The 26,814-nt window shown below is 37.1% G+C and overlaps 2 protein-coding genes across 2 annotated transcripts in view; both read right to left on the bottom strand.

The window, feature by feature from the left end:
• The window catches only part of LOC150055618 (albumin-like), a 230,077-nt gene that overhangs the window by 170,253 nt on the left and 33,010 nt on the right, over positions 1-26,814 (bottom strand). The window lies entirely within an intron of this gene.
• LOC150055621 (albumin-like) lies at positions 7,965-25,862 on the bottom strand. Its single transcript, XM_090343443.1, has 15 exons — positions 25,760-25,862; positions 25,096-25,153; positions 24,449-24,581; positions 21,709-21,920; positions 20,398-20,530; positions 19,126-19,223; positions 17,257-17,386; positions 15,849-16,063; positions 14,402-14,534; positions 13,858-13,955; positions 11,844-11,982; positions 11,022-11,245; positions 10,275-10,407; positions 9,306-9,368; positions 7,965-8,135 (listed from the first exon to the last, which is right to left on the bottom strand). The coding sequence occupies exons 1-14, from the start codon at positions 25,836-25,838 to the stop codon at positions 9,327-9,329; spliced, it is 1,827 nt and encodes a 608-aa protein (XP_090199569.1). The 5' UTR covers positions 25,839-25,862; the 3' UTR covers positions 7,965-8,135; positions 9,306-9,326.

Raw genomic sequence — 26,814 nt, forward strand, 5'->3', positions numbered from 1 at the left:
AAATTACAAAATAATTTCATGCCAATGAAAAAATCAATATGACCATAAAGAAAAAAAGCCCACGCTTAATATGAAGCTCAGTTACATACATGAACACTTCAAAAATATTAATTCACCACCAGGAATTTGGCTCAGGGGTAGAGTGCTTGCCTAGCATGCATGAAGACCTGGGTTTGATTCCTGTGTACCACATACATAGAAAAAAAGCTGGAAGTGGTGCTGAGGCTCAAGTGGTAGAGCTCTAACCTTGAGAAAACCCAAGGACAGTGCTCAGGTCAAGAGCTCAAGCCCAGGACTGGCACACACATACAAAACGTACTCTTTGATGAAGCAAACTATATGCAATTTGGGTAAGCACAAGAATAATATCCCAAAGCTTGACAAGGTTGTAACTTTAAAATCCTGTTTCATTTTACCCTGAAAGCCAATGCATAATGTTCAAGGCTGGATAATCCAATTTCATTGTGCATCAAAAAAAAAATTCAAAGGAAGACAGGCTCATGCCTATAACAGTAGCTACTTGGGAGGCTAAGATCACAAGCACAGTTCGAAGCCAGCCATGGAAGGAAAGTTCATGAGATTCCTATCTTCAATTAACTAGCAAAAAAGACAGAAGTGGAATTGTGGCTCAATGGTAGATCACTAGCTTTTAGAAGAGGGGAAACAAAGACAACAACAACAAAAAAGCTGGATAGGAGCTGAGAGTGTTGCCTAATGGTAGAGTGATTGCCTAGCATGTACAAAGTCCTGGGTTTGATTCCTCAGTACCATATACACAGCAAAAGCCAGATGTGGTACTGTGGCTCAAGTGGCAGAACATTAGCCTTGAGAAAGCTCAAAGTCAGTACCCAGGCCCTGAGTTCAAGCACCAGGACTAGCGAAAGAAAGAAAGAAAGAAAGAAAGAAAGAAAGAAAGAAAGAAAGAAAGAAAGAAAGAAAGAAAGAAAGAAAGAAAGAAAGAAAGAAAGAAGCAAGCAGGAAGGAAGGAAGGAAGGAAGGAAGGAAGGAAGGAAGGAAGGAAGGAAGGAAGGAAGGAAGGAAGGAAGGAAGGAAAGAAAGAAAGAAAGAAAGGGAAAAGGAGAAGGAAGGAAGGTAAGAAGGAAGGGAGGAAGGAAGAAGGAAGGAAGGAAGGAAGGAAGGAAGGAAGGAAATAAATTAAGGGACAGCACGCAGCCCTAGGAACAGCATCTCCCCTCCCGCTGCCCCTCAAAAAATTCAAAGAAACCATCTCTAATAAGGCCTGGCAAACAGAAAGCTTTTAGTAACTTATAATTATTTAAATGTCATTAACGTACAAATAAATATACATAACATGTACACCTCAACACAGCTATGTTGTATCTATCACTAATCCATTGGGATTAGATAACACAAAAACAGAAAGAGCAACCTTCCTGTCAGCCCAGACCCTCCTTAGATCTAGTCTTTGATAAGGCACTGGATTTACGTCATCTTTAGCCTCTTTCTCTATCCGCCCTTCCCTGTTCCATACCATGTGACCAGAGAAGTAGAGCAGTGCCTAAGTTAAACATGAGAGTTGGGGACTAGTTGGAATTTTGTCTTGTCACTTGCTTCATCACTTGGGCTGAGTGATTTCATACCGACGGTAAACAATACTAAATCCCTATGTGTCCTTGCTCAATAGTTAATCCTAAATACAGAGTTCTCGTCATACACTTACCCATTTCTTTGAGTATGTTTGCCTTTTCATTAATCCATGGAACTGCTTGGAAGCAATATGACATAGCAAACCGCATTTTGCAAGAATCAGAAAACGTCTTCATTTTGGCTTCACTCATTTAGCCAAATAACCTGATGCAGAAGGTTTAGTCTGGGTTTTGTGTTCATAATGTAGAAAACAATGATACTTAACGGTAGAGTATTAAATTATTTGCTGTCAATGGCTCAGGGCAGAGCTATCAATACAATGGACCCAAATTCAGTAGACTGAAAAGAACAGCTTCTGGTCCTGTCAGGCTTTTTGGAGGAAGTAACACTTCAAGAGAGAATAGATAACATAGATGTAGGCTAAATAAAGAAAGAGGAAGATGTCACTGTGTTTTGTGGAAGTCAGAGCGAGGCCCATGGGTATGGGGAGAAGGCCATACTTTAGAAATGGGAAGAAATGAGTGTCAATGTGTCATAAAACTTAAGAATGACGGAAGTTGCTCTGCAGAGAGAATTAATTATTTGGTTGTCAGGGGTCACATTTCAAGAACCTTTTAAATCAAGATGATACTTCATCCTAGGACAATGGTGGACACCAAAAGAAAGCCAATCACAAGTATATTTGCAGTTTGAAACCATCTCTTGCCATTAAAGAAAGCAAGTATGTGACAAGGAGACCAATTAGAAAGCTGTTAAAATCAGGTGATCTGGTCAACAGTCTTGACAATACTAATATTCATGGGAAATGAAAGATATGGATGAAATTCAGTAGTAAGAATAAAATTAAATCAAAAGGCATTAGTAGCCGGGTGCTTGTGGCTCACACCTGTAATTCTAGCTACTCAGGAGGCTGAGATCTGAGGATTGTGGTTCAAAGCCAGCCCACACAGAAAAAGCCCCATGAGACTCTTCTTTTTTTTTTCTTGCTTTGTTTTGCCAGTCCTGGGCTTGAGCTCAGGGCCTGAGCACTGTCTTTGGACTTTCTCAAAGATAGATCTCTACCACTTGAGCCTCAGCACCACTTACGGCATTTTTCTGTGTATTTGGTACCAAGGAATCGAACCCTGGTCTTTGTGCATGCTCGGCAAGCACTCAACAACTAGGCCAAACCCCAGGCTCCCCATGAGACTCTTATCTCCATTTACCTTGCAAAAGCTGCAAGTGGCACTGTGGCTCAAGTGGTAGAGAGCTAGCCTTGAGCACAGAGGCTCAGGGACAGCACCCAAACCCTGTGTTCAAGCCTCACAACAACAAAAATCATTAGTGAACCAAGTGCATGTCTAACTTACAGTACACTGAATTTAAGTATAACAAGTTTTTCCAAACAGTGCTGGTTTGTGCCTACTGACTCAGTGTAAACCAGACTCCTTTCTCACTCCCCAAAATATTCTAAGCCCAGCATCTTAGGTTTGCACTCGTTGAAGTATCCTTTAGCATTTCATGGGCATTTGTATACTGCTTCTTGTCTCTGGTAGAGGTTTTATAATTCTCAGCTTGTACAAGATTGAAGCCGTGGAAGCATATAAAAGACTGGTGAAAACAGGAACCTTGAAAAACACTAAATGTGGTCCGGGAGTTTGTCCCAATGATAGCATGCTTGCTTAGCGTGCACGAAGACAGGGGTTCGATTCCTCCGCACCACATTCATAGAAAAAACTGGACGTGATGCAGTGGCTCAAGTGCTAGAGGTCTAGCCTTGAGAAATCCCAAGGACAGTGCTCAGGCCCTAGATTCAAGGCCCAGGACTGGGAAAAAAAAAAAAAAAGAAAAAATGAAAAACACCAAAGGTTACAAGAGGAGATAAAGGAATCTCTGAACCGGAGTTAGGATGTTAACTGCAAACAATCCTAAATCCATGTGTGTCATTGCTCAAGGCTGAGTCCTAAGTCCAGAATACTAATGCACACATCCTAAGTCCTAAATACATTTCCATTGCTTCACTTCTGATGCTGTTTGCGTTTTCATAAATCCCTTAAACTATTCAGAGGCAATATGACCTGGACAACTGGGTTTTGCTGGAATCGGGTGGTTGATTTCTTTGAAAGTATATCTGATTGTATTGATTGTGTCTGATTTCCCATCAATGCTTGTCAAAGCTGTACTCTACCTTTAAGAGCTATATCAAATAATTCCTCAGTCCTCAAGGATGTTAAACTTTTACTTCTTCTTTACATGCTTTCTTAGGAACCTGAACCCCAATCACTTTCCCAAGAACCAGACACATAAGTTTGCATTGGGGAATTAGAATTCACACATGGATGGACCATTATAGCTTCTGCTAACACTGCCAGACCTTCATGTCGAGCCCTGAACAATTCCCTTTCTTCTGGTTTCCTTTCTTTTGTTTTCATTTTATTTTTTATTATCGAGACAATGTATAGAGGGGTTAAAGTTACATTCACCAGATAGTGGGTGCATTACTTCTCGCACATTTATATCCCTTCTCATGTTTTTGTCCCCATTTCCCTTCCCCCACTCCCACCCAGTCGTCTTGTTTTTCCCCTTCCCTTTCCTATTTCAAATAAACAAATAAACGTATATACAATATACCAGGTAACCAAGTCAGATACAGTAACAATATAAGATTAGCCAAAGGACAACAAAGGAGAAGAGAAATAACATAGTACATTAAGAACAACAATCACTCAAGATAAAGCTCTTGTTTCCATATCCTGGAGGTCCTTTCATTTAGTCTCATCCTATATGACCTTATGTACCTAGGTTTTGTGCTATTGTAATCCTCTTCTTGGAGAGTCCTAGATGTGTACTAATTATTACAAATGAAGGAAACTACTGAGCCTATGTTCCTTTGGGTCTGGCTTACTTCGCTTAATATGATTTTTTTCCAAGGCTTTCCATTTCCTTACAAATGGGGCGATGTCGTTCTTTCTGACAGCAGCATAGAATTCCATTGTGTATAAGTACAACTTCTTGATCCAGTCATCAACTGAGGGACATCTGGGTTGGTTCCATATCTTAGCTATGGTAAATAGTGCTGCAATGAACATCGTTGTGCTAGTGGTTTCCTTTCTAAATGTCTTTCTCTCTTCTTTCACATTCCTCATTTTTAAGTGGCTTTAGACAGAACACACACTCTCTCTCCACTCTCCTCTCTTCTCTTCTCTTCTCTTCTCTTCTCTTCTCTTCTCTTCTCTTCTCTTCTCTTCTCTTCTCTCTCTCTCTCTCTCTCTCTCTCTCTCTCTCTCTCTCTCTCTCTCTCTCTCTCTCTCTCCTTGTTAAATCTGTGCTCATCGAGATTATAATCTGGAAAAAAGAAATTCCATATTTCACATGTGTTATCCATATAATTTTCTCAAATGAAAGAAAAAATTAATGCTTTATTTCATCAAGGAGATTTTTTGTTTGATGTTTAGAGGGGTGGAACTCTTTTAACCTCTCTAGATCAGGATCACACTAACAAGGGTCACAACAGATTAAGCAACCAGTCTGTGAGCCACACAGAAAAGGAGAAAAGCATCTCAATGTCAATAAGATAAATACAGTATCAATATGGGTCAAGCAGAGTTACAGCTCGGAATCAGCAAGGGGCCAATTGGAAATCAATTCTACAAAAATGTGTGTGCATTAACAGTATTTGCCTTTCTGTGTGTTAGCTGGCTATGAAATCTGAGCATGGGTCCTAAAAACAGGGTGATACTGTTTCTTAATATTGTTCACTTGAGATTTCAAAGCCAACTTTTTATATATATTTTATTGTAATTAATAAAAGGGTTACATGATATTTGCCATATAGAAGGTGCATTAATTCACATACATTGATACCCTTTCACATGTCTTGGTACCTTTTACTCTGCCCCCCACCGCCCCCCCGTCTTGGTTTTCCCCCCTTCCCTATCAAATTTCAAATAACCAAATACAAATAAATTCAATATATCAGATAACAAAGTGAGGTACTGTAACAATATGAGATACCCAAGGGACAGCAAAGGAGATGAGAGATAACATAGTACATTAAGGACAACAATCATTCGTTATATGGCTCAAAGCCAACTTTTTAAGGAACGATTCCCTAGGGTCTAGAAATCGGTAAAGTAAATGATAAAGAAATTTGAAATTAAAAAATATCGAAGTAACCTGAGTGGAGATAAAGAATAAATATTAAAAATGATCTTTCTCTTGTATGCAATGTTTTTAAAGTTATTTCCTAGGTAATTGGCATATTGTAACAGATACAGAACAAAGTATCAATATGTCTGCATATGTATGGCTCATATATATGTGTATGCATCTATAAATTTATATATGACTATAAATAATATATGCCTACAGCTATATACAGATTCATGTATGCGTATGTGTATACATTTCCTAACTTTTACCCTGAAAATGTCTAGGAGTATTGAAACTTCATTAGCTATGAATACCATCAGTGCTCAAACCTTTGTAATATTTTCTAAGAAACTAGGCTTGCTTGAAGAAATGGATGTGCTAAGGACTTAGGAAGGGAAAATATAAGGTAAGCCAATGGCATCTAGCACTGCCAACAAGTAATACCTATTCAAAAGGATACAGGAGCCAATCTAAAATCCCAACATTCAACACTGGAATAATTTGAGCAACAAAATATATAATATAGCAATAAATAAATTATAGGCCACAGTATAAGGCTTACTCCTACTAATCCTCTCTTTTCTTTTTTTAATGGTCAGCCTAAAGGTGATATACAGAGGGGTTACAGTTACATAAATCAGGCAATTAGCCATTTCTTTTTGGACAATGTCACCTCTTCTCTTTCTCTCTCTCTCAGTTTTTCCCTTCCATCCCCACCCACAAGTCGTATAGTTCATTTTCTATGTAGTGTCTAGTGAGTAGCACTGCTGCGTTTGTTTACCCTTTGTCCCTCCATTTCTGTTCCACCCCTTACTCTCCCAAAAACAAATAAATGAATTTTATCCCTTCTTTTCAATGTAAGTTAGATTTAATGACTCATTTCTATATTAACAAAAAAGACTAAGGAATGTGAAAAGTAATAACATTAGGGAGGTCTGGAGATTCTACTCCAATCATGTGATCGATTTAGTATCACAGTGATAAGTTATGTTCATACCATGTCCTGTACCCCTGATCTAAAGTGAGAATGGTAGCACAGGATTTTGGATTTCAGAGCTTGAACTCAGCTTTCTTGCTCAGCTTTCTTGCTCATGTCTGGTATTTGAGTCACATCCTCCATCCTGGATTTTTTGCTGCTGGACTGAAGATGGAGTCTTACAGACTTCTCAGCTTAGGCTGAAGACATCTCAGCCTCCTGAAGTAATAGGGTTAAAGGCCTGAGTCTTTTGCATCCACCAGTATCAGAACCTTTTGTAAATATCCTACTGAAAAGTAGACTGCAAAACATTACTACTCAAAACAAAAGGTGAACCAGTATGGAGAGTATAAAATCAAGCCTATAAAAAATTCAAAGTAAGGGCTGCAAGCTTGGCCTAGTGGTAGAGTGCTTGCCCAGCATGCACAAAGACCCAGGTTCTACTCCTTGGTACCACATACATAGAAAAAGCCAGAAGTGGTACTATGGCTCAAATGGTTTAGCACTAGCCTTGAGAAAGCCCAAGAACACTGCTCAAGGCCCTGAGTTTAAGCTCTTGGACTGGCAAAAAAATTCAAAGAATGTAAATTAATATGCGTAGAAATGACTAACTATGTAAATCAATAGACAAAGCTCTATTGCAACTGTAATTGACAGACAAAACAATGATGCTAGTAATTATGTCTGGGAACTGGAAGAAGAGGCCTGGCATTCATATAAGGAACCTTCACTAACCACTCCTTGTATTTCAACAATTCAGTATGCCTTAGTCACTCCAACTGTGTACATTTCCCCAGATGGCCTAAGCTCTCTTACAATAGTACTTCCCCCAATTTTTACCCTTCATGTTACCTTGCTCTGCATTGTCCTAAATATCTGCTAGGTTGTTTGTTTTTCTAACTGAATGTCATCACTTTCTCTTTTGTCCCTCAAAGGGCCTTACAGAGACCCAGAGTCCCTTTTACCCACTAATAATTGAAGCTATGGTTTATATGCCATACCATTGCCACTGTTTTTATTCCTTCATTGGAAATTATTGTGATGCTAGAATGTTACTTTGAATGATGACTATCCATATCTCAGCAGAATATTAGTATGTATCTCTATTCATTAGCTCACAAGGAACTAGAAATCCTCTAGAAAGATATAAGAGGTAGAATAAGAGGGGGAAAAAAGGAAATTCTCACAGAACCCACCCAATTTTCAGGATGATATCATACCTTTGGAAAATAACAGTCCGGAACAATGATATGTTTGGTTTTTTATTTTTATTTTTGAAGTACAGAGAAAAGAAGTCAAATATATGTTCAGGGATGTGTTTGTTCTTGGATAATGGTGATTTTACACCAACAGAAACAAGAGCAGGTGATAAGCTCTGAGTCTTAGTTTCTCTCTCTCTTTCTTCTTTCTTCAGGGTAGACTGAAAAACAAAAGGAGGTATGTTAAGTGCTGTTTGTATTTCCACATTTGTTAGAACAAATGTTGAATCACCGTATTTTTCTCCAACTGAAACCAGGGAAAACAAATTAGGCCTGTCCTAGACTTAGCTCAGCACTCCTGCCAGACTAGGCTAAAGACACAGAAACAACTGTGTTCGTTTTCGTTTCAGCACAGGAACCTTTCTGACTCCTCAAGCTTCTAAGTCTCCTCAAGTCTCCTCAAGTCTCAGAGCTCTTCTCTAACTACCTGCTGCTTGCCTAAGTTATTGGAAACAAAATGTTTCTTGTCAATGTAGGCACTCTAGGAAGAACGTCTTCCCACTTAAGACTGAAGGAAATTGCGTTTTAATATGTCTAAAGATGGTGAGATGCGCAGTTGGTTTCCTTGGAAACCATGTGTTAACAGCTATTATCCTATGGCCAAACAACTTGTTTTTCAACAACTTGCCATTCTGTTTTTCAAAATCTTGTACAAATTATTACAAAGAAAATAGGTCAAACATAGTCCTATTTAAGCATTTGCTTTAAAGTAGAACTTACTGCCATTAGAAGAAAAAAAATTATTAAAGCTTGGCATGTTAACACAATGTTAATTTAGTAAGAAATGAGTATTCAATACAAACTGGAAGGTCACATAAGACAGATTCATCAGATCTGCCAGTAAAATGTTGAACTATGAAGTTGAATCATATGAAACCATCATTGTTCAACAATTTTTTAAAATTTTTAAAATGCTCTTTAAATGAGTCGGCCTAATACCTAGACTGTCTCCACTGGACTACCACTGGCTTGAATAATGATAATACGAGTCAGAATAGGACTCCAGGTAACTCTTAAGCAAGGAGTTGAATTGTGACTTTAACTTCCCTTTTCTTTAGTGTGCTTGCTAACCTAACTGCCACCTTATCTATGACTTGTCTCATCTACAAGACAAGAATAATAAGGGATTCCAATTCGTTATTCATGTAAATTTATGTGCATGCTTGTGTACATCGTTATATATACACCTATAAAACTGAGGACAATGGCTGATGCTTCTCTCTAGGCTTCCCAATAAATATCAACTTTGATATTTTAATCATACTGATAGTAAGTAGATTTTTCAAGTTAATGCATATTTATCTGAGATGGTAAAGTTAATGTATATTTACCTGAGATGTGATTTTGATGTTTTAAGCAAAGACAGCTTTACTTTCATCAACAGCCTTTGGCCCCTAATGCAAGAAAGGACAGATATTGGGAAAATATTAGCATTACTATTAGAATTTTTAAAAAGCAATTTTAGCCTCATTGATGGTCACAAAATGATATTATATGAACTACACATAAATACATGTCAAGATATATATGTATATTTATTTATATATAAATATGTTAGCATATGTTTATATATGTGTTTATATAAAATTATATTTAAAATGATATATAATATATAAATAAATATATAAAAATAATATTTTATTTTGTTTTGTTTGTCAGTCATGGAGCTTGATCTCTGGGCCTGGGCTCTTAAACTCAAGGCTACCTCCTTACCCCTTGAGCCCCAGTGCTACTTCTGGTTTTCTTATGGTTAATTGCAGATAAGAGTCTCACAGTCTTTTATGTCCTGACTGGCTTTGAACCAGGATCCTCATATCTCAGCCACCTGAGTAGCTGGGTTTACAGGTGTGAGCCACCCGCGCCCAACTAAATATATATCTTCATATATAAATATTATATATAATCTGACTAATTACCATTGTTACCAAAATAAAGAACTATTCTCAAAAGACATTACTGAAGTATTGAGATATTTAAAATTAAATGTCCCTCAGTAAGCAATAAAATCAATCAAATCACAAACCAGCACTGTTTATAAATATACTGAAATAAATTAGTGCTTTGTTTCAGGACTTACAAATATTTCTTTATTATAACTATTCCAAACTTGGAACAGATAAGGCATTGTATATGTTTGATATTGTGCTACAGCACAGGAGGAGATTAAAAACCAAGAGCACTTGAAGTCATTGAGTAAGACTCAGCTCTCTGTTCCTCGTGACTTTCAATACAAATACAAATGCCTAAGCCCTAAGCCCAGAAATGAAAGTTCATTCTATGAAGAAGAACAACTCCCGTACGTCTTCAGCGAAGCAGGCCTCTTTGTCATCAGCCTTGCAGCACTTCTCCAGAAAAGCTGAGACTTTCCCTATCACAGTGGCCAGTTGCTCCTCTGTTGCCATGGGCTTATGTTTCACCAGCTCAGCAATTGTCCTGTATTTGGATACAAAAAGGAAGAAAGAGCAGAAAAATGTTTACTCCAAATAAAGAAAGTGGAGAGGGTAAGGACAGCGGTGCTATCAGTGAAGATTATAAGTCCTGGAGCCAGGCTACTCTAGATGAGGCTCAGACATTCTGTTACCTCCTATTCTTATCTGTATTATATGGTTACAATACAATTTACTGTACTAGACTTGGTAATGGGATCAAATGAGAAAATCCATGCAATCATCCCATGTTTTTACTAATATCTACAACAATCACTAGTAAGTTGTATAGCGTTTTCTAAAGGATAGCCTGAGATGTTATGCTAAAGTGGATTTTATCCAAAATATCACTGAATAATTTGCAGGCAAGCTTATATTATATATATAATAAAACATATAATAATATATTGTTCTAGATATAAGAAAGAGATATTTGAATTTTAAAATATGTTATTTTGTTATATGTATATGTATGTTGTATTATATTGTTAAGAATTTTAGCACCTTAATAATGGCAATACTTTCCCCCCAAAAATATAATAGCTATGTTAGAATTAGTTCTTCTTTTCAACTGTCATTGATCAAATCTAGTAACACATGTAATAATGAAATACTCCTCACATTTGTTTCTTAAGCTTTTGCTCTGTCGCTGGAAGTGCACAAAAATCAGCATGGAAGGTGAACGTTTCAGCATTGAACTCTTTAGGGACGTAGTCTTCATCCACCGGCAGAGCACTGAAGCAGGGCCGCCTGTTCACCAAAGACTTGGTGCAGCATTCTGTGACTTTCTCACTCACTGGATTCTGCTCATGCATCACACAGAACCGGTTCACCGCCAGGGACAGCTAAAGGGCAGGAAAAATAGCCCAGAAATATCAAAGAAAGCAAAATTGAAAATATGTCATACTCATTTCCCAAACATAGTGTCATATATAAACACTCAACTTTACATCCAAAATTGATTGAGGAAGCAACTTGTTTATATTCAGACCTAATTAGGAAAGATTTTTGAATGCTGTATTTCTTGTTAAGTGAGTATATTTAGCTGTTAAAAATAACTCATCTGATATATAACTCATTAAAATATCATTTGAGGTTGTATATCTTAAGATGTTTGGTGGCAGATGAAGAAATAGTCTTACACTGACATAATAAAACATATACCTGAAGAAAATATTCCAAAACTGCCAAGATTTAGAAAATGCCAATAACAACTTATAATTTTTTCAAAACAAATAATTGACTTTTATACTTTTAGTCCCAATTTTGGAATTCACAATAATATAGGTGAACAAAGCCTGGCTGCCACTAAGACACACACACACACACACACACACACACCAAACAAAATAAAACACAGTTGAACTACCTTCTCCAATTAGATTTGCCAATATCTTGAGATGAAAAGATCATTCTTATCGAACTTATCAACTAAAGACTCACATAGTCTTCGAAACAAGGCAGTCTCTTGGTTTCAGCAAGAGCACAACACTTGGTGCCCACTTTTCCTAGGGTTCTTGCCGCATCCACAATAGTTGGAGTTGCCACCTGAGGCGTTTTCTTAGTGTAACGAATTACAAGCCTGCAGAGAGAAACAGAGAGGGGGGGAGGGGGGTAAGGAGGGAGTGAAGGAGGGAGGGAGAGAGGGAGAGAGAAGGAAGGAAGGAAGGAAGGAAGGAAGGAAGGAAGGAAGGAAGGAAGGAAGGAAGGAGAAAGAAATAGTCCAGGGTTAAGAATGTGGCTTAGGCCGGGAGTTTGGCCTAGTGGTTAAAGTGCTTGCCTAGCATGCATGAAGACCCGGGTTCGATTCCTCGGTACCACATACATAGAAAAAAGCTGGAAGTGGTGCTGAGGCTCAAGTGGTAGAGCTCTAGCCTTGAGAAAGTCCAAGGACAGTGCTCAGGCCCTGAGCTCAAGCCCAGGACTGGCAAAAAAAAAAAAAGAATGTGGCTTAGTGGTAGAGTGCATGCCTACCATGCATGAAGCCCTGAGTTAAGTACCACATAAACAGAAAAAGCTGCAAGTGACGCTATGGCTCAAGTGGTAGAGTGCTAGCCTTGAAAAAAGAAGCCCAGGGATATTGCCTAGGCCCTGAATTCAAGCCCCAGGACTGGCAAAAAAAAAAGTAGTCCATGGAGTTTTATATAAGCAAAACACCGTCATGAGTTAATATAGTATATTACGAAGAGAACATTTTGCAGTATCAGCTAAAATGCTCCTATTTTTTATTCATCAAATTATATTCATCTCCAGGATACTGGACTAATTGCAAGAAAGTCTTAAACTAAGCAATTCATTAAACATTATTTTGACTTTATATGCCAAAATGATTATCTTAGATCTCTTTTATAAATCTTAGGAAAGTGAGGTATCTTATCATAGTTCAATGGAGTTAATATATTTAATATTGCCTTTCTTTCCATAAATCCTGTTGTAGTACCCCCCAAGAAACTTGAAATACGTGAGTGACAATAGAGAGAAAGTATATCTCACTCCATAGAGACGGTACAAATATTCAAATGTAAAAAAAATAAAGAATGCAATTCACCTGACACATTATCAGGACAGTAATGATCACGCACAAAGAATGTCACAAAGAGTCAATGTATGTAATCTACTCAAGGAAAACAACTTCTTGTTCATTCTCATTTTTCCTAATGTATATAGTTACAAGAGTTTCTGTGAACTTCACAGTGAAAAATGTGTCTCCTTTCACATCTCACTTTCTATACACAAGGGCGTATTGAATTGAGACATTCCTTTCACAGGACCTTCTGTTTCTTCTGTGGAGGAACTATCTATATAAGAAAACAAGACTCTAACCATTCAAGTGTAGCTACATCTCCTAAACATCAAAATTTTTCCCAAATGAATCATTGTAAACATAACATTCATATATGGACCTATATCTATTTTATTATGTTATACATTGAGTTTTTATATCACATCTTGAGTTTCTTCCTACACTAGAAAATAGTCCTGCGGTTTATTTTTTTGTGATATATTCTCTAATTTTACTAAACTTCTTAGTCCAATAATTCTCGATCGAAAGAGATCACATTTTTTTTTTTTTGCCAGTCCTGGGCTTGGGCTCAGGGCTTAAGCACTGTCCTTGGACTTTCTCAAGGCTAGCACTCTATCACTTGAGTCTCAGCACCACTTCCGGCTTTTTTTGCTATGTATGTGGTACCGAGGAATCGAACCTGGGTCTTCGTGCTATGCTAGGCAAGCACTCTACCACTAGGCCAAACTCCCGGCCCAAGAGATCGTATTTTTAAACCAGACAGGTATTCTAAATTGCATAGCAATTACTTTTCTCCCCTCTTCATATTTATTGGCATACAAGGATTAGAAAAATATGATATATTTTCATTATTATGAGGCACACAGTCGTAGGTTGTTTTGTATTGCTTTAAACAATAAAAAAACAAGAGCAAAAAGAATTAAGAGCACTTACTCATTTTGGAATTTATACTCTCCAAGCTGCTCAAACTGCTGACAAGCTTGTTTCACTAAATTTTGAGGCTCTTCCACAAGAGGCTTAAGTTCATCAAACTAGAACATGAAAAAAATTCCATTTATAGTAATCCCTGAGGACCAGAGAGGTCATATTTTATCCTTACATCCTTTCTGCCCATAGACACATGAGTAGATTCTCATTACCATATCTGTCACGTTACATTCACCTTGTTAATTTCATGTGTTGACACTGTCTTGCTTTAGATATTATTTCTAGTAGTAGAACAAAGGAACTACCATTCAACAAATCAGTTTGTAAGTATAATGCATCTTGATCGATGTCACCCCATCATTCTCCCCCAGCCATCCCAACTCTGCCTCTTCACATTCTGCATTCTATTTAGGATAAATTTCCCTATAATGTTTACGAGTACCAAATATCCAACTTGCATGCTAGGTCATGTCATAGTCTTGTTGTTGTTGTTGTTTCTCTCATGATTGAAATTGTCAGTCACAGTTTTTCTTCCTTGCAAAGGACCTACCGCTGTGCTATAGCATGCAGGCGGGTCGGCCTCAGCACAGCACTTCTCCAGTGTGGCTTGGTATTTCTGGGTGAGTCTCATCAGCATAATGACAGCATAGTCGGGGTGCCTCCTTGAACACTCATACAAAAACCTAATGGAGATTTAGTGGAACACATTACATCAGTTAATCATAAGCGTAGGTCATCTTCCAAGGTCAGTAATACTCCAAAAGTCTAGATTTGCCTAATCCTTCTTACAGAGACTGTGGAAAAGACTTGGGATACAGATTTAAGGCTCCTTTACACGAAGGTTCAGTTTACCTTTCTCCTTTTGATCTCATTAAATGGGTTGTGAGACATATATGACATAATCTATGTGAAACAAATCCATTGTCTGACACATATTGCATGCTTGACAAATGCTAACTTATTTTTCCTCATGGTTTCATTTGACTCCATATAAAAAGAACTCTAGGCCAGGAGTTTGGCCTAGTGGTAGAGGGCTTGCATAGCATGCACGAAGACCCAGATTCGATTCCTTGGTACCACATACTTAGAAAAAGCCAGAAGTGGTGCTGAGGCTCAAGTGGTAGAGTTCTAGCCTTGAGAAAAATCCAAGGACAGTGCTCAGGCTCTGAGCACAAGCCCAGGACTGGCAAAAAATAAATAAATAAATAAAAATAAATAAAAATTTGAAAAAAGAAAGAACTCTAAAAGTTATATAAATGTGTTATATGGATATCCACATGTATATGCATGTATTTTATATATATATATATATAGATGTTCCTTTTATTCTCCTGTGGGACACATAATTACAGCACAGGAAGTATATCATTATATGGTGAATGTAATGCAATGTAGTAACAGGACACAAAGTGTATAGGACAAAATCATTCAACAACAGAAATATAACATGCTTAATGAGGAATATGCTTATCTGTTATTTACTTTCATACTGCCCTCGCCATACTAGTGGAACTCTATTCTTGCAACCAAATGTGTACCAGCCAGGGCCAGAGTTCATACTTAGCCATTCATGTATACTTTCTGTCATAATGGGCAGTTACAGGTACATAGATACAAATAGGAGATAGATAAGCACCATCTGTTTACATATATAATCTTTAGATGTCTCAGCGATACACTTAGAAGTGATGGAAGGAATGAGCTGTATATACATGTAATTCATATACAGGCAAAATATTGATAGCAATGTTTACAGGAATATCTCTCAGGCACAAAGAACATTGGTCTTCTGCTTGGAGATTTGTATGTACTATTTCATCACAAAATTTTGAACTAATTACTTTTTCTCTTGAAAACATTAAGGAGTGGACAAAGGAAGTTGAAGAGGCGTTCTGGGCTGCACAACATTTTGTTAATTTCATAAAGAAAGCCCATCTATTTTCTTGAATCACGCAGCTATATTAAACCTATACACGGAGGACTCCTTTTCTACTTACGTGCCCAGAAAAATATCTTTTGCCTCAGCATAATTCTTGCAGACCTCTTTATCCTGAACGAAATCAGCCTCCAAGGGGCCTAGGTTGTCAGGCATGTCATCTTCTCCCACCTCAACAATGCACTGGGCTTTTTTCAACAGAGGAAGGTCACAGCACTCCTTCAGTTTACTGGAGATTAAGTCCTGATTTTCACACATGTATTTCACTAGGTCTGCCTGTCAGCAAGATGAGTAATGTTCATTATAAGCTGACATTGTTATATTCCCCCCCCCCGGCATTTTCTGAGTATGCAGAACAGTTTCTTAGTGTCTTACGGCCATACTCAAATGATGTGCCTTTTATAAACATAATCTGTGTCACTGTTCCTAAGCCTAAAATGCAGACAATTGACTTAAATATTCCCACTAATACTCTCTCCCCTCCTCTCTCTCCCCTCCCCCCTCTCTCTCACGCGCACACGCAAACACACAATGGTGACACTCACAAACAGGTTAGATAATCAAAATTGGAACCTATAATAGGCAAAAAGTGAGACCCCGTTTCAACAAAGAAGCATGAAATAATGGAGTATGTCTGAAATTCCAGATACTAAAGAGGGTGAGCCAGGCAAAATCAGGACATTCTATCTGAAAAATATCCTTAAAGCAAAAGTCCTGCATTATACTTCAGCTGTCAATTATATACCTAGTGGGAAAGACTAGTACCACAAAGACTAGTCAAGCCCAAGTTATTATTTATTTAAAATTTTTGTTCATTTTGTTTCAATGAATTTTATATGCCTATTTGTGGAGTGCTTCGAAGATGTCTTGCATTAAAAATCTGGGCTGGTGCTCCAAGTATTCACTGCAATTTTGAAACCAAGCAACTAGGTAAAGTGTAACAGATATTTGAAAAATGAGTCAAGATCACCACTCTACCCATATCACATATCTCTCTTAGATTTTCTAGGCATTGTCATGATAGACGGGATTCTGATTTGCTCACATTTTTCAATGTTTGAAGAAGAAACAAACTACAAGTTGAGAGAAAAGGAGGGTGTGTGCTAAATATTAGTATAATTAACACTGAGTGTTACATCATTTCTCTCACATACTGCTCTTTCCCAACTCCCTCTATCTCCTCAAAGTAGCCTAGAAATCTACCTCCACAGCGCTCTTCCTTCAGGTTAAGCTTGGACCCTCTATTAGTCACACTGAGATGAGCTATGTAACAATGAACATTCTTTTAGGTTACTTAGGAATTAGGTTGCAGATTAAAAATGCCACCACAAAGATAAAAGCTTGAAGACAGAGCAAATGCAAGAGAAAAGACCCTTAGAAAAGACACAAGGCAACATATAACATCTATTCTACTACTTATCTCTGCAAACATCTCCCCCCCCCCAAAAAAAAAATCAACGGCCTTTTACCCTATCATCTGCACATTCAAACAGGTCGCCATGACAACACTCCTTGGTGACTTTAGTTATATCCGTACCAAGCTTGGAAATTTCTGCAAAGTCAGCTTTAGGAAATTTTTGGCTCAGACGAGCTACTGTCCTAAAAAAAAATTGCCCCAACAAAATATTAGTATCTTATAATGTGAAAGCACTAGGAAAATAATGTGCAAGCAAGAAAATTCAAGATGCACTTAAGATATTGAAAGTCTTTTAATGTATTGCTTATTTTAATGCTAGACTGGAATTAGTCAGTTATCTTTTTTATTCATTAGTCAGAATTATATATTGTAATAGAGTGCATGGTGGATTGAAAACCAGTGATTCACAAAATTAAAAATCAAACATCAGCAAAGTTCTAAGATGTATCAAATTTGAAGCTAGATCAGCTTTCACTTCTTAGCAATGTGACTGTAGCCAAGTTAGTCGGCCTCTTTGAGCTTCAGCCTTGTAGTTTTAACACAATATATTAATCAAAGAACTATGCTAAGGATGAAATTAGGAAATCTGAAAAGTATCACACACACAGTTATCTTTTCATTAAATAACACTGACTTCCAAAGATCTTTGAAAACTCAAATTCTACAAGTTTTACAGAATAGGGAAGTTTTTATTAAGTTTGTATGAAGCATACTTTTAAAACAAAAACTTGTTTCAGCAATTTCTTGGTTGTTCTTCCAGGCTCTTTGCCCTATGACAAGGTATAACATACTAAGATGCTCCTTTCCAAAATCACTTCAGGGTATCTAAAGCAGATGAAGATGATTTCTTTCCCAGAACAAATCATAGCCTGTGCAACTACCAGCTGTTTCAGCTAAGTTTGTTCTGTGCATTGTTTGGTTTTATTTGGATAGGAGGATTGGTGACGAATAACAATGCAATTAATAACTGCTAAAGAGCATGGAAGATCTATCATCTTCAATTTATCCCCTACAATGTTAACTCATTATTGACTATTAGGCAAGGAATCAGAGGGACAGGCAGTAATTTTCTTGCCCCAAGTATTGAAGGATATTCTCAGAATCAGTTAAGTAATATTTAATTATGGCCCCCACAAAGGTTTGAGGCTAACAGCAAAGTGTGAACTATGAAAGCATTCAAAGTAAATATTTAATAAATGGATTAATTTAATGATCATAACAAAAAGAAACAGATGCTTTCAGACTGAGTAGAAAAATAAAATAAAAGAGCCTGACTGAAATAATCATAATAGCCACTAAAATAAGATCCCTAATGTCTACAAATTAACCTCATTGAAATAGCTGTCCTCTTCCTTTCTTTTCTTTTTTCCCTTCTTTCTTTCTTGTACTGGTAGTAGGGCTTGACTCTGAGCTTCCCTTAGCTTTATTAACTCAGAGTTGATGATCTACCACTTGAGCCACCACTCTACTGTCAGTTTTTGAATGGTTAATTCAAGATCAGAGTTTCAAGCTTTTATCTGCCTGGCTTGCTTCAAACTACTCTCCTCAGATCTGAGACTCCCGAGTAGCTATAATTACAGGCACAAACCATCAGCAATCAAATAAATACCTATCTTTTTAGGACAAAAAAGCCAATGACTTAGAGTTTCTTTGCCAATTTGGAAGAAGAAAAATACAAAAATATAGTCAAATTATTTCTTCTCTCAACTCTATTTCAGACAAAAATAATAAATTGTAAATACTATGTAAAGGAGAAATATAATTTTGCCAACTGAACAATGTATCATTAAAAAGATTATATTTTCTTTAAATACATTTCTAAACTACATTTTTCTTTCTATAAATACGTATATACTTGATATATACCCATATATTTTATATATACATATATGTGTGCATGCATGTGTGTGTGTACACTTACCATGCTTTGAGAGCTCTGTCTCCAAATTTCTTTATACTAGCACACTTGAATCTCTGCTGGGCGGATGAAGCCAGTGCTTTCTCTTTCAATGCATCTAACTACAAAATGAAATCCATTTGAAAAATTTTAGAAAAGGAAAATTTGCACCAAACAGACCTCCAAACACTCAAATGACATCTGCCAAAGCCAATGTTGAAGAGAGAATTGACACCTAAATTCCCAAGGACTCCCTTTGTCAAGAAATTATTCTGTGTGGGGGGTTGGGGGGTAGAGAATCACTCTGATCACAGCCCTTTGTAACAATAAACAAACAAACAAACATGGAGACATAGAGTAGGGAGGGTGAGAAGCCATGCTGGGAGAAGACGCTAATGTCCCAGGAAGTAGACTGTGTGGACATCATAGCTTTGGCACCAATTCACTTCAGTCCCACCTCTATCATGAATCTGGGTCAGGAGCTGGTGGCTCAGGCCTGTAATCCTAGCTACCCAGGAAGCTGAGATCTGAGGATAGAGGTTCAAAGCCAATCTGGGCAGGCTTAATCTCCAATTATCCATTGGAAGACAGAAAGAGGCACGGTAGCTCATAGTAAAGCACTAGCATTGAGCAAAAAAAAAAAAAAAAAAAAAAAAAAAGAAAGAAAGAAACAAGACTTTTTTTTTTTTTTTTTTGCAACAAGTTCCCTCCGGAAAGCGAATGAAGAACATGATCATTTATGGAAAGATTAAATGACCTCTGGCTTTTAGCTGCAAAATGACCTCTGGCTTTTAGCTGCAGCAAATTCTCCATTCTAAACACCCTTCCCACCTCCACCCTCCACCCCCCTCAAAAAGTCTCCTGAGGAGATAAAAACTGTGGCTTATTGTTGGTGCATCACCAGCCAGCATCAAGAGTGGTAGGACATTTGAATACGTGCAGGAGGATTCCTTCTGCTCTCCAGGAGCATACTAGACTGCAGAGAAAATGATAAATCTTTGAGACATTAAGTGTGGGAGAAGGGAAAGAAATAACCAATACTTAAGTTTGAAGGTAAGGCAAGCACCAGAGAGTGAGTTTAAGTTCTGGTCTCACCACACACACACACACACACACACACACACACACACACACACACACACACACACACACACACACATACACCCACACAGAGAAAGGCTCATTTGACCACGCAGGAACCTTCTATCAGAGAGCTAGGATTCCTCAATCTAGAATAAAATGGTCCAAAATCCAAGACTGCACTGTGAGCTGGCTCTTCATTCTCTTAGAGAGTACCTTTGGCATCAGGCAGGCAGCTTTGTCAGCAGCTTGGCAGCATTCTGTCAGGACTTCTTTGTACTTCTCAGCATAGTAAAGGAGCTCTGGGGCATAGAAGTAAGGATGTCGTGTGGCCACTGCATGCAAATAACTGGATTTTGTGAAAAAGAAAACAGGCAATCATGGACGTGTAGCAACACAATATTATAGGGACAATTAGAGTCAATATTCTCGACCTAAATGTTCAAATAACAAGGGCTTGTAATTTATCAAATTCAATTTGTCATTCTAAGTTATAATGGAAACTAAATTTCTATGTGTGTGTGAGCACATACTTTACTGCAGTATATGTAAATACATAAATATTCTGATGTGTAAATGACCTAATGTGGCTGGCTACAATGAAATTATTCCGAACCATGCCGCTCTTGGACCCAGAGTTTGGCCTAGTGGTAGAGTGCTTGCCTAGATGCACGAAGAACTGGTTTCAATCCCTCCATTACCACATACAGAGAAAAAGCTGGAAGTGATGCTGGGTCTCAAGTGGTAGAATTCTGGCCTTGAGAAAGCCCAGGAACAGTGCTCAGGCCCTGAGCTCAAGCCAGGACTGGCAAAAAAAAAATGGTAAAAACATGCACTTTTATACTTGTGGAACAGGTCTTACTTATCCTGTTTCTAGATTTAAAAAAAAAAATACTTGATCATGTGTTGTGTAGAATTTTAGGGGATCAAATTTTACTTTAAAAAATCAATCTAGAAAAAGTAAAATGTAAGAAAACAAAAAAAAATCAATCTAGAGGCCAGGAGTTTGGCCTACTGGTAGAATGCTTGCCTAGCATGCATGAATACCCGGGTTCGAAGCCTCGGTACCACATACATAGAAAAAAGCCGGAAATGGTGCTGAGGCTCAAGTAGTAGAGTGCTAGTCTTGAGAAAGTCCAAGGACAGTGCTCAGGCCCTGAGCCCAACCCCAAGACTGGCAAAAAAAAAATCAATCTAAAATATTGCATATATGCATTATTTGAAGTCGGATAGGGAAAGAAGGAAAACAAGATGAGGGGCGGGGGTGGAGGGAGAGAAATGGGGACCAAGACATGAGAAAGGGTATCAATATATGTGAAGTAATGCACCTTCTATCTGGTGAATATAATGTAACCCTTCCATTAATTACAATAAAAATATATGAAAAAAATCAATCTAAAAACATAACTTCCAACGCCTAATGTTTCAAAAGCTTTTAGGTATGATGATTCCTATCAAAAGGAAGGGCCTGTAGAATTCTTCTTTATTTCATTCATAATTTTGAAATGTAGACATTCAGTTACTTACTGCCCCAAAAAGGCGCTCTCATTTTCCTGAAAGGAGGTACACATGGCCTCAGGCTCTGGTCTCACGAAGGGAGGCAGCTCAGGGGTATCATCTTTGTGTTCCAAGAAGCATTCGTGCCTCTCCGGTTCTTGTTTAGCACAGCACTTGGCCAGTTCAGCATAGTGATCACCAAGAGATGGAAGGCCACATACCTTATCTCCAAAAAGAGTGGCCTACATAGGAGAGAGAAGTCTTGAAATTAATGAATTAATGAGAATCACCTTGTTTTCTTTATAGCTCATGAGCAGTAGGACAGTAAGAAAACTAACTATAAAAAGGAAATCATATACATTGTATGTTTATACATATATAAGTATGCATGTATTAAAACTTTTCATGCTATCCCATAAAAATATGGCAGTATGTTTTATGTATCAATTAAAATAAACTCATAAATTAAAAAAATGTGATGGACTAAAAACCTTAAAAACCTACCAAGAAAAAACATAAAGGGATTGTCATGCTCCACTTAGTTTCCCTGGATACTCTATAATTTTCATGACAATCAATAATCAATAAAATCAATAAAATAGAAGCACAGACAGCAGTTAAAGACTCTATGGAGTTTTTCTTTACCCTGTCGCCCCTATGATACTGAAGATTTAGAAGAGCGGTCAAAATGGCAAAAAAAAAAAAAAAAATCAAGGTGTTTAAAGTACCAAGAGAATTCACATTGGGGAGTAGAGTATCCAATTTCTCATTTGACTTGCTACTTTTTGAGAGACCCAAATTTTACAGCATACTATTTGAGGAATAATACCTCCTACTGTATATTTTACCGCATTAAAACATGGTTTCTTTTTTTTACTCAGAAACATTTAATTCAAAATAAGTTTAATTAAATTCTTTCCTTGGTTATTATCTTTTCTTATGAAAGGCTTTATAAGTTCATATACTGCAAAAATCATATATTGCTTTTGATAGAATTTATTAATTTTTCAAGAATGTATCTTAAAAATTTTCACACATAGAACTGTAGTTTTGTGTGGAATTAATATACTGAGTCCTCAGTGAGAGAGATTATAGCAGATAAGAGGCAATGCTTTAGTGACAAATGAAATATGGTCTTGTCTGCATGTCATTTGAGTAGTGAGGAATACATAGGCTTCTACTTTTGACCTATTTCAAGATATCAAAAATGTCCATGTTTCATAATGACTGAGTACCCTACTTTTGTACTGTTTGTAGAAATATTAATAGGTTTACAAAGAGCAATAAAATGCTACCCTGATATTTTCATGCAGATATCAACGTTGATGCAGATCAGTACTTTTTTTTGTGGGTCATGGAGCTTGAACTCTGGGCCTGGGCACTGTCCCTGAGCTATTCAGCTCAAAACCCCTTGAGCCACAGCCCCACTTACCATTTTCTAGTGGTTAATTGGAAATAAGAGTCTCATGTTCTTTAGTGGCAGGGCTGGATTTGAACCATGATCCTCAAATCTCAGCTTCCAGAGTAGCTAGAAGTACAGGCATGAGCCACTCGCCCAGCCAGATCAGTGCATTTTAAAAATAAAATCACACTCTCACTTCAGTTATTTCAGGACTCCCTCATTATTCAATACACGGTCAATGTATAAACAACCTAAATATCCATTGACATATGAATGCATAAAGAAAATGGATTTAGACTTGCCTACACATATAAGGGAATATTAGCCATAAAAAGAAGACAAAACAATTGGCACCAATACAATTTAAGAATATTATATTAGAACAATAATCCAGTCACAGAAAGCAATACCACATGCTTCTATTTGGTTCAGGGATCAGAAGTAATACAATTCACAGAATCAAAAATTTGAGTAATAATAAACAGCTTCGGGGCCAGGAGTTTAGCCTAGTGGTAGACTGCTTGCCCAGAATGCACAGAGACCCGAGTTCAATTTCTCAGTACTACATACATAGAAAAAGCTGGAAGTGGTGCTGTGACTCAAGTGGTAGAGCTCTAGCCTTGAGAAAGCCCAAGGACAGAGCTCAGGCCCTGAGCTCAAACCCAAGACTGGCAAAATATTATTATTAATAATAATAAACAGCTTCATTAAATGGCAGTTCCTTTGCACAACTAAAGATAATAAAAATGATTTAAATTGAAAAATGTAGGTTGGGTAGAAGGATGAAGTAGGCTCTTATAATTGACCAAGTAATTAATAGGTGATTGATTAATTTTCATGAAGGTTCTCTGGGCAAGAAAAACAAGAATGAGAAAGTTCTACTCAATTTACATAAGATTCCAATTAGGTAAGATGAATAAAATCTGAAAAGCTGCTTTGTAATTTTGTACCTGTCTTCAGCAATAGCTTGTTGAACATATAAATATTGAGAAACCTAGATCTAATGTCTAAGGTTCTAACATCAATAAAACAAAGTTAAACAATGCATATAAACAAATTAAGCTCTAAGAAAAAAGTGAAATTTTACATTCTTGAAAAGTTTGATACAAGAAGCCAATTACCATTTAAAAAAAAAGAAAATCTATGACTGCTGTGGTTGTGGTCTCAAAAAGATATTTTGGAAATTGTAGACACAGCTACCATGAATCTGTCCCAGAAGAAACAATAGCTTAGTTGCTAAGAAAAAAAAACTTTGGAACATTGATTATGAATTTAAACACTGAATAAAAATTTTAAGTAATAAGAAAGTTCTTGTGAAATATTCAGAATAAATAGAAGAGATGATCCTCAAAATCCAGATGGACTTACGATTGATTTGTCACAATTTGGAGCCGACTCATCCTCAGCACACGTTTTTGCAAAATCGGTTACTTCTTTGACTAACTCTATGTGATGTTCATAGGGGCACTTCTGGAGAAACTGAGAAAAGGCAACCAAAGCCCTGAAATAAGAAACAGAAAAGTTGATAGCATAATGAAAATTTGATATAAAACAGCTTACTTAGTCTAGAGAGCAAATATATGTGTGTACGTACTATGTTTTCTGTGTCTTTCTTATAATTATCTAAAAGTCCTGACCAGGCATGTGAGCTTTCCTAAGAATGAAGTGTTTCTGCCACATTTGAATGTGTACATGTAAACAGGGTGCTAGTGGCTCATGCCTACAACCCTAGCTGCTCAGGAGGCTGTGATCTGAGGATCACAGTTAGAAGCTAGCTCAGGCAGTAAAACCCATGAGACTCTTATCTCAGAAAAAGGCAGAAGTGACACTGGCTCACGTGAGAGAGCATTACTAGCCTTGAGCACAAAGAGGCTCAGGGGCAGTGCCCAGTCCCTGAATTCAAGACTAGACTGGGCTGCTCTCCAGGCTAGTCCTTGAACATGGGTCTCTATCAGCACTTTAATAACCAATGCCAGAAGACACCCTATGTTTCATTCTTCAGTATTTGAACTTACAGGGCTTTGAAATGCTCTTCTCCCAGATCAGTGAATCGATGAGCAATCTCACTCTTGTCTGGAGGAGAAGGAAACACAATGTGTTTAAACACTGAAGACAGCAAGGAGTTACAATGCTACTTTCTCTATACCTTTCTATTTAACTCAGGTTATTCATTGTCATTGGAATATTGAGCTCTGATTCCTATAGAAAAATCTTAAAATGATAGTAAACTATGTCTTCTGCACCAAAATGAATGTTACCCACCAAAGGAAACTATTTTTAAATAAGAAATATTATAGCTTTATCCTGAAACATGATTGAGATCTAATGATCTTATAATATCAATGAACCGTTAAAGAAAAGGCACAAAAATAAAATGAAGCATAAATGCTAGTTCCATTTATATTAACACCACAGGCTTTTTAAATAGGCCATTGAGATACAGACAGAATCTATCTTCAACACTATTTTGTGCAGTTCAAGCCATTCCTCCATATGCCGAAGAAATTTATAGTCACCAAGCAATTCTCATCATTTATAATCACATAAGCACATCAGGGTTCACAAATACAAAGCACCACACTCTACAAATAATACTAAACTCTTAGAAGATGCATCATTTACTAATGGTCTCTTTCATCAAGAAAATAAAAGTTAAAAAAAAAAAAGCTGATGTCTTACGTGCATCTCGGCGAAACACACCCCTGGAATAGGCAGAGCTGAAGAGAAGAAGGAGGGAAGCAAAAGTTACCCACTTCATTATGCCAAAGGCTTGTGGGAATGACAGGAGAGAAAAGCAGGATGGATACAGGGAAATTTGCACTAATATACTTCCTTAACCAATAATTGTAGATTATTAACTAGATTCTGCTTGTATTTCATTGGCTCCCAGCTGATTACAAAACCATCATATTCTTGCTAAAAGAAAAAAAATATGTTTGACTAAATCCTTGCGTAAGTTTGTCACCTGGAACTGTTTTTCTCTCCACAAGACTTAATCAATTTATTGAAGTTATGTAAAACACCTTATCAGATTTCACATAAGAGTTTAAATGCTTTGGATGTATTATTCATCACCATGTTCTTTAAGTTGTATGTTGAATCTGAAAGTTTCAAATTTTTGATGTTCATAAAAAATGCACCTCAACAAATGTCTTCTATAAAACTAAATAAAACTAAGACCCAAACTGCATTTTTATTAAGTCCAGCATTTCTCTACAGATAATAAAAAACATTACTCATACACATATACTAAGATACCACGTAGTATCCATGTATTTTCCCTGCTAAGAAATCACTTTTAGACACCATATTTGGAATGAACTTCACAACTTGGGGGTAGGGGAGGCAGGGGTAGGGAAAATAGGAGAAAAGCATGGGAGAGGGTAGTAATGTTTAACTAGAAATGTACTCATTAGTATTGTTACTGTATTTGGCTTTGTTACCTGGTATATTGTATATACATTTGTTTGATTATTTGAAATAGGAAAACAAGATGATAAGGAAGGGGTGGGAGGAGGGAAATGGGGACAAAAACATGAGAGGGGGTATCAATGTGTGAGAAGTAATGCACCTACTATCTGGCAAATGTAACTGTCAACCTTCTATACATGACCCCAACAATAAAAAAATAAAAGAAAAAAAGAAATGTACTCATTTATGTAACTGTAACCCCTCTGTACCTCTTCCTTACAATAAAATAAAATAATTGTCTTAAAAGACACTCAAATGCAAAG

Source organism: Megascapheus bottae, chromosome 13 (assembly GCF_031878675.1).
Source record: "Megascapheus bottae isolate mThoBot1 chromosome 13, mThoBot2.hap1, whole genome shotgun sequence".
Lineage (NCBI taxonomy): Eukaryota > Metazoa > Chordata > Mammalia > Rodentia > Geomyidae > Megascapheus > Megascapheus bottae.